The 12,973-nt window shown below is 56.1% G+C and overlaps 1 protein-coding gene across 9 annotated transcripts in view; it reads left to right on the top strand.

Annotated features, from left to right (window-relative positions):
• Positions 1 to 12,973, top strand: part of UNC13B (unc-13 homolog B) — a 203,398-nt gene that overhangs the window by 139,180 nt on the left and 51,245 nt on the right. For 5 of the 9 annotated variants that reach the window (XM_029060735.2, XM_029060733.2, XM_029060734.2 and 2 more), the window contains 2 exons: positions 2,308 to 2,354; positions 5,425 to 5,503. In XM_029060735.2, coding sequence (XP_028916568.1) covers positions 2,308 to 2,354; positions 5,425 to 5,503 — 126 coding nt within the window. Of the gene's footprint in view, positions 1 to 2,307; positions 2,355 to 5,424; positions 5,504 to 11,383; positions 11,390 to 12,973 lie in introns of all 9 variants that reach the window. The other 4 variants (XM_029060732.2, XM_029060730.2, XM_029060727.2 and 1 more) reach the window with 1 other exon arrangement.

Raw genomic sequence — 12,973 nt, 5'->3', positions numbered from 1 at the left:
CAAGTAGCAGAATCCAGTCAGTGTGCCGAGAGCTCCCTGGGTGTGGCCCGTCCCCAGAGCCTGCCCCCAAGCCAGGACGGGGGCCAGTGGCCGTTGGATTACAGCTGTCCCGTGCCAGCACCTGGGGCTTGCGTCCCGCCAAGTTTTTCCAATTTAGGAAAGCCGCTGCTATCTAGAGCTGTCAGCTGCCGGTCACTTAGGGGGCTGAGGATCGTTCGGACGGTGGCCATTTGAGTGACAGCCTCATCACCCTTGGCCAGGGCAGCAGGGGTCGGTCAGGGGAGAGGTGAGCGTGGCAGGGCGAGGAAAGGAAATCAAATTCGAGTCAGTTCATTCATTCAGCCGTATTTATCGAGCGCTTACTGTGTGCAGAGCGCTGTACTAAGCACTTGGAAAGCACGATGCGGCAACAGATGTCTGGTTCATATCGACTGCGGTCAGTGTCGGGGAGGAATCGGGATCCTTGGCCGATTTTTCTCTCTAGATAAAGGCGAGTGGGCCGGGTTTCGTCGCCTGAGATTTGCAGGGGGATCTTGGAATTAGCGGGGGAATCTGAGTTCAGGAAGTGATCCTGAGCTTCCTCTTCCACCGCTCTTTGGGTTTCTCTCTCATCTTCATTCTGTCTTGTGGGGGGAAGGACTTTTCCCACTGGTCTCTTTCTCTATAGGCCGCCCTCAACCTGCTCTGGTGCAGGCTCCCGGGCCCGAAACGCTGTTCGGCTGGGGCGTCTTCTTGGGCGCACTATTCCCCAACCGTTGCCATCCCGAGAACCGGCTGACTTGAGGGTCCCACCCAGTCACTAGAAGCGCTGGAGAAAGCGGGCGCCCCGAGGGATGCTCTGTTAGCCGCCTTGCTGGCATTCTTGGCTTTAGTATCGGTAACGGTCGTTAGAATAGTGGCGGTGGTGGTATTTATGAACCGCTTACTTGTGCAGAGCACTGTATTAAGTGCCGGGAGAGAATAAATACACAGGTGGCATTTCTGTTCCCTTTCCCATCCTCCCCGCTGCCTGGCTCTAGGTCAAACCAAATGGTTCTCTCTTCTGCGCCTCCACCCGTCGTTTCGGAAAGGAGATTTTTCGGCTCACCTGTAAAGGTTACCGGGGCAGGGGGCCCAAGGGCCGGGTTCGAGGAAGGAACGGGATCGTCTGCGCGTGATCCGGAGGGGATGCCTAGCCCGCCGGTCCCAGGTGGCAGGTGCCGAGGGATCTGTCTCCCGCATGCAGACAGGGTGGAATCCTTCGGGTCCAGACCCAACCTCGCTGAGATTTCTCCGCGGCCATCCCGGGGGAATCCAGGGGAGAAGTACAGCCTCCAGGAGGCAGACCGCTGTCCCGATCAGTCGATCCGTCGTACCTTTTGAGCGTTCACTATGTGCGGAGCACCGTACTGATCGCTTGGGAGAGTACGATGTAACAACAAACCCGGCGCATTCCCTGCCCGCAGTGGGCTTGCAGGCTAGAGGACTAATTATGGCGGCACTGACGGGCCGGGGGTGGCTCGCTGGGCCAAGCCGTCGGTTAACCTGACGCCGGCAATAAACCTCCGCTCCGGGGTTTGATCCGTTTGGCCTCAGGACCCATCGGATCCGACCCGTCTGCGACTTCAGAGAAGGGGATGGTGCGGGCCGTGGGACCACAGAGCTTTTTGTCATGCAACCGAGATGTTAGCAGAGTTTAGGAGTAAGTAAGCTTGAATTCCCCCTCCCTTGTATTACCTTCATCGGCCTCGCTGATGAAGATGAACGCCCTCCCGGCAGCGCGGGCCGCCCCGCCCGCCGACTGAGGCACTCCTGCCTGCGTTGTCGTGTTTGCATGGCGTTGGACTACTTCGTTTTGAACGCACAAGGAGCCTGCATGGTGTTCTCGTTTGCTCGGGGGGCTTCTTTGCTGCGGAAAGGGGTCGATCCGCCTTTCCGAGCCTTCTCCGGAAAGACCAGGTGCGCTGAACAGGCTCTTGAAATCCACTCCCGGTGTCCGTTCAATCGGTCGTATTTACTGAGCGCTCACTGCGTGCAGAGCACTGAACTAAACGCTTCCGGTGCGTCCCGGCCCATCCCGGCGACAGAGTGCGTGTATACGGATGCGCGTGTCTGTCTTGGTGCAGTATGTCGTCAGCACGTCCGCTCTCTTCAGCTGGCGCTGCTGGAAAGAGGCGTGTGTGTGTGTGTGTGTGTGCTGGCCCGCACACTCATCGACCCGCATGAACCGGGCCTCCCCGCCCCTGCCGTGAAGCAGATCTGGCCACTCGGTTTCGGTGACCCGGGTGTTTTGGAGAACTAATTTCCTTTTCCTCTCCTCGTTTTCAGGTCCCCGATGACGGTGACCCATCGAAGCAGCCGTGGCTCCAGGGCGGGTAAGCGGCTTTCCCGGGGTACAAGAAACAGAGCTTCTGGTTGGACGAATACCCCGGCCGGGAGAAAGGAGTCTTGGCTTTCCAGACTGAGGGGAAGCCCCGGGATCAAAGGCTTGCTTGAGGGAGGCAAGGGAGTGGAGAGATGAGAAGTTAGCGGGTGTGTTCCCGTGGTTTGTGAGCCCGCATAGGTCAAGGCAGACCCACCTTGCCCCGTCCCGCAATTAAAAACCTCTGGACCCAGATTGAACCGACCCATTGCCTAATCCAGCCAGGTTCTGGGCCTGATTTCTACAGCTCTCCTCTCCCAGCTTTCGCCGTCGCCCTGCTTGGTGTTAGAAGACTTCTCCGTCTTCCTCTCTAACTCTCTTTCCCCGCCGTTCTGTTTGCCAGAACCGAAGGCTCGCCCGACCTGGGGTCAGCTGTGCCTGCCACTCGCAAGGGGCTTGACATGCTGGTTTGGGTCAGGTTTAGTCTGGAAAAATCCAGCCTGCAGAGAGCTCTGTTCTGGCTTCAGGGGCCCAGGGAGGATTCTGAGCTGGGTTTGGTCAGCAAGAGGCAGGGTTTCCCGGTCTGCGTCATTGCTGTCCCCTTCAGGGATCCCATGAGGCTCACCTAGGTTGGAGGAGAATCCAGTGGGGGGGGGAGGGAATGAGTCTGTCCAGCATGGTGAGGTAGGGAGGAGGGAGAGGAGGGAAGCCTCAGACAGAACAACACCAAGAAAGAGTCAAGCGAGGATGAACCCAGGCAAGAGGGATTCCCAGCGCCGGAGGGATAGGGTCGTGAGCGGGGAATTGAGGAAGAAGTACCAGGGACCTAAGAGCAGAGTGGACATTTCTGCTCGTCTTAGGTGAGTCAAGTTGCAGAATGGGTTCTTTAACCCATTCTGAGCTAGTCAGGGTGGACTTGGGAGCGTCAGCTGACGCTTTCGGTGTTACAAGACCCCATGACGGGTAAGACCGGGATGTCGGTCGTATTTACTGAGGGATTATCACATGCGGAACACTGTACTAAGTGCTTGGGAGACTACGGTATCACAGAGTTGGTAGGCACGTTCCCCTGTCCGCAGCGAGCCCGGCCAGCTAGTGTCCGGTGGCCCCTAGCAGCTGACAAACGGCAAGCTCAGTTTTGGGGACGTGGGATTGGACAACACCCTCTGCCCCACCTCAGTCTCCACCTTCCTGCGGCCCCTGGACTAGAATGAGTCCCCTTCCCTCTGGGGTTCAGGGATGGGTGGGCAGGAGGGAGAACCTAGGCCCTTGCCAACTTTAAGCAGGGGGTCGGGGGTGTCTGGGTACTGGTCTCCCCCTCCCTGGAGGCTACGAGAAGAGTAGTAGCTGGCATCAGGTGGGGGATGGAAGAAGGAGTGTAGAGAGCGGAGGGTACCCGGAGGTAAATTGGGGAGGGCAAGGAGAAGGAGCGTGACATAGTGAGTAGAGCCCGGGCCTGGGAGTCAGAAGGTCATGGGTTCTAATCCCGGCTCCGTCGTTTGCTGTGTGACCTTGGGCAAGTCACTTAATTTCTCCGGGCCTCGGTTATCTCATCTGTAAAGCGGGAATTGGGACCGTGAGCCCCATGCGGGACAGGGACCGTGTCCAAACCGATTTGCTTGTATCCACCCCAGCTCTTAGTACAGAGCCTGGCACGTAGTAAGCAGGTAACGGATGCCGTAATTGTTATTATCGTCACTATTATCATTATTAAGGCGCAACAGATAAGAATGGGAAGGAACGAGAGGGGGCATGTAGGGTCGATGAAGAATGGGTCACCGAGCTGAGGAAGGTGGAGAACCGAGCTGGGATAAGGGCCTAGGCTGGGCAGAAGTCGTGGGGAGGAGCAGGGATTTGAGGCCATTATGGATTTGGAGTCAGAAGCGCTCAGCTCCCATCCTACCAGGACTCCGGCCCCTCCTTCTTATCCCCCTCCTTGTCCTCCTGGAAGTTCCCAAGTGAAAGTGGGAGAGGAACGATGGGGTCAGGTGGTGGTTCCTCCCCAGTGATATGCCCACCGTGATGGGAGGCAAGCTGCAGCGGCTTGCACCGTGTCCCTCTCCCGGGGTTCCTGCCGACACGTGGGCTCTCTTGCCCCGGAGGGGACGTAGGTGGGAGCTATTGGCCGAGGCGGGCCGGAGAACATCTGAATCATCGTGGATATCTTGGCCAGCCTCACTCAGGGCCTGTTGTCCTCACGTGGCCAGTGTAAGCACGTCGCGGACAAGGAATGTGTCTGTGTATTGTTCTGTTGTAGTGTGTACACAGTAAGCACACAGTAAGCGCTCAGAAAATACGATGGAATGAATGAATGAATGAATGGAGCCCTCGGCAGGGATCTTACCTTTAACCCTAGGGCTTATTTGCCCCAAGGAAACATCACATCCCTGTGAGTCCGGGAAATGGGCGGGCTCTTTAGAATTCATTTGTACCCACCCTGGTGCTCACGTATATAGGTCGGTTTTATTTTTGACCTCTCCAGCTGCCACTGGTTTCAAGTTAGTCTCCTCTGTTAGAGTGCGTAAGGTCTTTGTGGACAGGGAGCGTGTTCTCTTGTTCTGCTGTTTGTCTGTTTCTTCCTTTGAATTTCCCTGCTGCCCAGTTCAGTGGGTGTCTGGAGAAATAATAATGTTGGTATTTGTTAAGCGCTTACTATGTGCCGAGCACTGTTCTCAGCGCTGGGGGAGATACAGGGTCATCGGGTTGTCCCACGTGAGGCTCACAGTTAATCCCCATTTTACAGATGAGGGAACTGAGGCCCAGAGAAGTGAAGTGACTTGCCCACAGTCACACAGCTGACAAGTGGCAGAGTAGGGAGTCGAACTCATGACCTCTGACTCCGAAGCCCAGGCTCTCTTCCACTGAGCCACGCTGAGAAATGAGAGTTTCCTACTGTCTCAGAGGACTGGGGCGGGAGGGGCTGGTTCTCTTCCCTTCGTTAATAATCAAGGTGAGTACAGGTTTGCTTTGAGCAGAGTGAGGGGGCTCAGCTCTCTTGGGTAAAGGAGAATTACTGTTTTTTTCTGCCAGTGACCGATTCTCATTCTCTCTCTCCTTCTCCCTCGTCCCCCTCCCCATTACAGGCCGGCCAACGGTCTCTATGGCATCGACAGCATGCCTGATCTTCGCAAAAGGAAACCACTTCCACTGGTCAGCGACCTGGTAAGGGCTTTTCACTTTTCCATGAGGAATAATTGCCCAGAGCCAGCAGCTAGGCCTTCTGGACGGAGTGGAGGGTTTGAAGGGGGGCGTTCAAATTTTGGTCTGCTCCACTTGGGCCGTATGACGGTGCTCTCCTGTCCCTCTCTGGGCCGTGTCGCGACGAAGATGGATCCTTTCCGTTCCCGCTGCCGGGAGGCCACGGGGGCTTTGTGCCGGGAGAGCGTTTTGGCGGAAAAAGGAGCCAGGGAAAGCACGGGGAACAGGGCTCGTAGAGGGGCAGGTATCGCTGCGGGCCTGTGTCGCTTTCCCGGAAGGCCTCCGGGCCTGGGCCGCTGAGTCTGCTCTGGGATCTTGGCTCTTCTCTCTAGAGCAGAAACTTCCTCATCTAGCCCGGACCTGGGTCGGACCAAGGTGGGATCCCGTTTGGCGGCACCTCTGGGCAGCTTGGGGCCTGGTTTCCCAGAATGCCCGCCCGTCCGACGCTGTGGCCCTTCTGGGTCCGCAGCATCTTCATCGAAGTTGCCGAGAGTGCTGGCCACCCGCAAAACCTGGGGAAAAGGAGGATGCCCCTCTGGAGATGGAGCCTGCCAGGCTTCAATTGCGGGCCAGTCATTCACCGCCTCCTATCAGCCGCGGTCACTGACCCTCTCAGGGTTTTCCGGGTGGAGTTGCCTCCTCTCGGCAGAGCATCCGGAGAAAATACGCAGCTGCCACGGAAATGACTGCAACTGTGCTCGGTGGCTTCGTCTCCCTCCAGTTGTGAGGACTCTCGTGCTCTGCCGAAGTCCCTCAAGATGAGAGTGATAATAATAATAATAATAATAATAATGGTATTTGTTAAGCGCTTACTACGTGCCACTCATTCATTCATTCAATAGTATTTATTGAGCGCTTACTGTGTGCAGAGCACTGTACTAAGCACTTGGAATGTACAAATCGGTAACAGATAGAGACAGTCCCTGCCCTTTGACGGGCTTACGGTCTAATCGGGAGAGACGGACAGAGAAGAACAATAGCAATAAATAGAATCTAGGCAATAAATAGAATCTAGAGGCGCTCATCTAAATGCTGAGGTAGATACAAGGCAATCTTGTCCCACATGGGGCTCACAGTCTTAATCCCCATTTTACAAATGAGCTAACTGAGGCACAGAGAAGTTAAGTAGTGTGCCCAAGCTCCCAAAGCAGACAAGCGACAGAGCCGGGATTAGGACCCACATCCTCTAACTCCCAAGCCCGTGCTCAGTCCGAGCAGTCTTTACCGCTTCCAGATTCAAATGGGTTTGACCTTTTGGCAGGCTTAAGCAAATTCCTGCCTCACTCAGACCCTTACCAAGTCGTACAGACTCACTTTGCTGATTTAAACCTATACCAGAAGACTGCCTGTACTTCCAGTATGTCTCCAAGCCAGGTGGACCATCCCAGCCCCCAGGCTGTTTCTGAGCCACTTGGGTAACTCTGCCAATTCAGCAGGCTCCAAGAGTCATCCGAAGTTTTTGAAACAGTCACCCCAAGTTTCTCCAGCCCCTCTAGGTCACCCACTCCAAGGACTGACCCCACCACTGTCGGCGTGCTGTTCTTTCTTCAGTCTCCCTTAAACTGTGGGGAGCTCGGGAGCTTTTTCCCATTTGTCCCTTCCTTCATTCGGTCGTATTTATCGAGCGTTAACTGTGCACGGAGCATTGTGTTAAGCACTTAGCAGTGTCCATCATCAAGATCGACTGAGGACTTTTGAACGTAAGCCCATCTGGACGTTCAACCCTCTTTAGTAGTCAAAGGAGTTGAGGGTGCGCGCCCCCCCCCCCCCCACCGCCCTCAGATTGCAGTTCAGAATTCCAAGGCCTGATCTGGGCCTCTGACCCCTTCAGCAGATCGGGACTATGTTTTAGCAAATTTGACTGCCCAGGGAATGAAATCCATAGGCTAGCTCACAACTCCTCGGCCGGTTGAATTGGAGGCGACAGCGACGTGCCCGACCCTTTCCCCGTGGCCGTCGGAAAAAGCAGGGTTGGTTGGAGGTCCATCTCCGCTGCCAGGCTTGAACGTGCGACAGAGGATCTGGAAGCCGGGGTGAGAAAACGCTTCCGATCCACTGGGAGACTCTTCCAACGGAATGGCCGCCGGGGATAATCCAAGGTTCTGGGGACAGCGATCCCAGAACGCCTCTGCTCTTAAGGCACCTACTCAAGAACGCACACAAGTGATTATGAATCTTTTCAAAGACTTCTTGCCGTGCCGTTGCCGTTCAGTAAGCCTGAGGAAAGCTAAGGTTACGGACGGCCCGCACCAGGGACATCTTTGAGCAGAAACTTTGCTCAGGCAGCTATTCAAGGGGACAGAGAGCGATTCGAAGGTCAGAATTGGACCTGATGCCCGGGTGGGCAAAATGCCAAGCGGGGTTTGGATGTGATGTGTGGAACGTGATTCCTCTATCATCCCGGCAGTTCAACTGTGATGATGATGATGATGGTGTTTTGGTTAAGTGCTTACTATGTGCCCAGCACTCTTCTAAGCACTGGGGTAGATGCAGGGTCATCGGGTTGTCCCACGTGGGGCTCACACTCTTAATCCCCATTTAACAGATGAGGGAACTGAGGCACGGAGTAAAGTGACTTGCTCGAAGTCCCACGGCTGCTAAGTGGCAGAGCCGGGATTAGAACCCACCACCTCCGACTCCCTAGCCCGGGCTCTTTCCACTAAGCCACGCTGCTGGGCCGACCTAAAAGGGATCGGTTCGATTGCGCTGGCCGGGCACCCCTTTTCTTCCTGGGGGTCAGTTCCCTGATCTCTTTCCCTGAGATGACCAGACAGACTCCTAGAGCCTCCATTTTGGAAAGTATGCTGCCAAGGCTTTCCGTCCATCTGATAATAATAATTAATAATGATGGTATTTGTTACGCGCTTACTCTGTGCCAAGCACCCTTCTAAGCACTGGGGTGGATATAAGGTATAAGGTATAGAAGCAGCGTGGCTCAGTGGAAAGAGCACGGGCTTTGGAGTCAGGGCTCATGAGTTCGAATCCCAGCTCTGCCACTTGTCGGCTGTGTGACTGTGGGCAAGTCACTTCACTTCTCCGTGCCTCAGTTCCCTCATCTGTAAAATGGGGACTAAGATTGTGAGCCCCACGTGGGACAACCTGATTCCCCTATGTCTACCCCAGCGCTTAGGACAGTGCTCTGCACATAGTAAGCGCTTAACAGATACCAACATTAAGGTAATCAGGTTGTCCCATGTGGGGCTCACAGCCTTAATCCCCGTTTTACAGATGAGGGAACTGAGGCACAGAGAAGCGACTGATCCGAGGTCACACAGCAGACAAGTGGCGGAGCCGGGATTAGGACCCACGACCTCTGACGCCCAAGCCCGTGCCCTTTCCACTGAGCCACGCCGCTTCTGATCTTTCCACCAGGCCCCACCGTCCCCTCCGGGCCCGGGGGCCTACCGACGTCGTAGTCGGGTCTTGGTAGTGGCAGGACGCCCAGGATCTGGCGAAAGGCAAATGACCAAAGACAGTCCTGATGGAAGAAACCTCCGAAGAGCAGCGAAGCACGGCTTCCGATGCCGCGGCTTGGCGGGGGTCGGCTGGAGCTTCAGCGGCCGACGGCGGCCCGGAGCGGGGAAGCCGGGGCCGGGTTCGTGCTCTTTGAGCCGGGCTGCCGGGGAGAACGCGAGTGCGAGAGTGAGCCCCGGGCGGCCCCCAGCTCCGCAGATGACTCCCGGAACTCCGGTGAAGGACAGGCTGGGAGGGTTGCCGGAGGGATTAGGGCGGACCTCGCCTGGCCCTCACTCTTTCGGTGGATTTCCCCATTGGCCAGCCTTGACTCAGCATCTCTCAGCTTCTAGTGGTTCCCTGCTCTGCCTGGCCTTTCTTGTCATCAGCGGCGGGGCTCAGCGGCAAGAGCCCGGGCTTGGGAGTCGGAGGTCGTGGATTCTAATCCCGGCTCCGCCACTCCTCTGATGTGTGACTTCGGGCAAGTCGCTTCGCTTCTCTGGGCCTCAGTTACCTCATCTGGAAAATGGGGATGAAAACTGTGAGCCCCACGTGGGGCAAACTGATGACCCTGTTTCTACCCCAGCGTTTAGAACGGGGCTTGGCACTTAGCGCGTAATAAATGCCATCATCATCATTATTATCATCTTCCCAGTGGCCTCCAGCTCTGCCCTAGAATCCAGCTACGCCTGGAGACTTTCCAGGGCATCCTTATTTTTTTATGGTATTTGCCAAGTGCGTACTCTCTGTCGGACACCGTTGTAAACGCTGGGGAAGGTATCAGTTGACTAGGTTGGACACAGGAGTAGGCGTTTTCTGTAACTTGGCCCCCTTAACCCCTGAGGGGCCACCTCCTTCCCAGCTCAGGCAGACAGGCAGGTGTGCCCCGAGTAGCCTCTTCGTGACATGGCTCTCCTTTGTGGCACGGCCCGGGGAGGGGCTGGAATCTGACCGGCACCCCATCACCAAAGCAGCGTGGCATAGTGGATAGAGCACGGGCCTGGGAGTCGGAAGGTCATGGGTTCTAATCCCGACTCCTCCACTTGTCTGCTGGGTGACCTTAGGCAAGTCACTTCACTTCCCCGGGCCTGAGTTACCTCATCTGAGAAATGGGGAGTAAGACTGTGAGCAGGACAGGGACCTGGTCCGACCCGATTTGCCTGTCTCCACCCCAGTGCTTAGTACGGTGCTTAGCACATAGTAAGCGCTTAACAAATGCCATCATCATTGTTATCGTCATTCCTTTTTTCCTCCTTTCCCGCCCCCCAACCCTGTCTCCAGGCCGGCCATCCCTTCCAGGGCGAGTGCATCTCGGGGCAGCAGAGAGTAGTTTCGGGTTAAAGCCAAGTGACGTAGAGCCCCCTAATGTTCCGTAACCCCCTCCCCCTTCTTCTCCATCCTGCTGGCAGCTGGCCTCAGGGAGATGCCATTCATCCCACGGGCACCCCAGACTTCCTCCTTCCTACTGACGAAGTAGCACTCCTTCGGGACTGCTTCCCGATCCAGTGCCCAGAGTAGAATATGGAGCTGGCGAGCACTTGAGAGGGGTTGGCAGAGCAGCGTCTCCTGCTCAGTCGAGCCTGGTTCTGAAGCCGGGGCTAAAGCCACAAACCTCAACTGCGGTCGTAAGCCATAGTACAAAAACCGTTCCTTCAGCTGGCGCGGCGGGCCGGTGGTCCGGGGTGGGAGGGAGGCGGAGCACGGAGCCGGGGCTGGGGACGGCCCCCAGCCCCGCGGCAGGGAGGCTGCCTTTGCCGAGAGGGCTTAAGCAGCCCCTCGCGATGGCGGCGAGGACGGGGGCGAAGTAATAAGTAAACCACAAGTCGCCCACGTGTGAAGAAGAGCCGCGGTTTGCTTCCGCATCCCCGCTCTAAGTGTTCTGCTCGGCCGGGTGTGGGTGTTTTGCCATCCAGAAACTGCCTCCTGAGCCCCGACTCCTGAGGGAGGACTCAGACTGGGCCCTCTCTCTCTCCTCATATCTTCATCCTCATGCCCTTGCTGTCCAGGGCCCCTCAGACTGTCTCCCCACCCGCGGGGTCTCTCACCGAGCCTCTCAGCGGTCCTGGAAGTTGGCAGGACCTGGGCCCGGGTACTCCGTCGGAGGAGGGAGTTTAGATCCGCCGGGAGCAGGCTGGCTCCCGACTGCGGGCTGAAGTGCTCCCTGGCAGAGAACTTCCTCCCGAAGCTTCCCTCACAGCCTCGGTGCCTGTTGCCCAGGTTGGGGAGAGATTGTCAACTGTCCTCTGTCTTGGCGCAGAAACAGGCCTCGGATGTAGTGTCTTCTTGTGTCCACCCAGTAAGACTCAAGTAGACCGGTCGCCACTGAGCCCCTTTTTCCCGCTAACGAATTAATCTTTGGTACTTCTTTTACCTGCTTCCTTCCTTCTGCAGGCGATGGTAAGTGGTATTCCATCCCCCTCCGTACCCAGGAATCTGGCCAAGTGTTTGTGTGTTTGGGGGATAGCCTCCTTCCCCACCTCCATCCTTCCCTCCCATCCTCCTCATCCTCCCCACCTCACTGTCTTCCCTACCCCCTGCTCTCCGTGTCCATCGCTCACTGGGTGATCCCTAGCTTGGTCTCGTCCCAGAAAGGCCAAAGTTGGGGCGGGCGGGCTGCTGCTCGGCAGTGCCCCGCTCTGCCCTCCCCTCAATAGTATTGGGCTGGCGAGAGCACTCTACACTTGTCTGTATCCAGTGCTGTTATTTGGAACAAAGGACTGGTGGTGCCGTTCACAGGGCACGGGTGGGCACGGTCTGGGGATGAGATGAAGGATCTCCGGGTAGGGGGTGGGGAGGCGTTTATAGTCCCGTGGTCCTGAGACGGACCCAGACAAACTGAGACGTGGAGTTCCCCACGGTGTCTCCTCCCGCTGCACCCCACTACTCTCTCCTTCCTCCCACCGAAGATCTTTTAGGGTTTGGGGATCCCAGAGTAGCATTCTGATCTTTGCTCCCGTAGAACACCGGAGGGAGCACACGACGGAAACTCTTGCTCACTGGCTCCTTCTATAAGCCCAGGCAGGAGGGAGCCTGAGTGAGAAGAGTCGAGAGAATGCGGTGGCCCAGGAGGAGTCTCTCGTTCAGCCTTGCCTCCGCTCCCTCACTTATGCTGTACCTCCAAACATAACCATAAATGGTTTTCGTTAAGCACTGACTGGTGCCAAGCATTACGTTAAACCCCGGGGGTCAACTTACTGACTTGGGACTAGTCACCCTTGTGTTTTGGGGCAGCGTTAGTAATAGTAGTAATAATTAGTATTTGCAATATAGAAGGATTGGGAAGGGGGGACAGAATGAGGAGATCTCTTGCCTGCCCAACGGGAGTTTACACTCGAACGGGGGAGATGGAGAGAAAAGTATTTACACATCGAATAATGAGCATAGGTCTTTGAAGGAACAACCGAATAACCATATATAGCTCGCTAGATATGCTAAGGATGGGAATAAATAGGCCCCGCCTGCTCAGGAAGAGGCATCGGAAAACTTGGGAAGACCCGTTTCCAGTAGCTAGAGGTGGTGGGTGAATTGATAAGAGATATGAGTTAGAGCTTTGGAAGGGGTGCGGAGTTCTAGGAGGACTTTGAACATGGCGCGTACCGCACTTTGTCAGATTTCCCGGGGCGTTCCAGGCCGACTCCAGTAGTTAACACAGTGCTCGGCACATAGTCACTGCATAGTCCGTACCATTTGGTGTTGTCATTGGAGGCACAGCGTGAGTGAGAGGGTGAAAGCAAGGGGGTCGAGAATGAGCCTACAGTTAGATTTGCTTGGGAGAAATGAGAACGAGCTGGCAAGTAGTCGGAAGATGTAGGATGAGGTCTGGGGAAAGGCTCGGAGCAAAGCGTCGAGGAGTTTCTGCTGCAAGTAGGAGGAAATAGGAAGCCGGTGGGGGGTTTTGAGTCGTCGAGAGTTGTGGGCCTAGGATGCTTCAGGAGGGTGAGCCGTGTGTAGTATGAATGAGCGAGGGGAGAAACGAGAAGC

Source organism: Ornithorhynchus anatinus, chromosome 3 (genome assembly GCF_004115215.2).
Source record: "Ornithorhynchus anatinus isolate Pmale09 chromosome 3, mOrnAna1.pri.v4, whole genome shotgun sequence".
NCBI lineage: Eukaryota > Metazoa > Chordata > Mammalia > Monotremata > Ornithorhynchidae > Ornithorhynchus > Ornithorhynchus anatinus.
The sequence above is the reverse complement of the archived record's forward strand: the minus strand, read 5'-3'. Positions and strand labels throughout refer to the sequence as shown.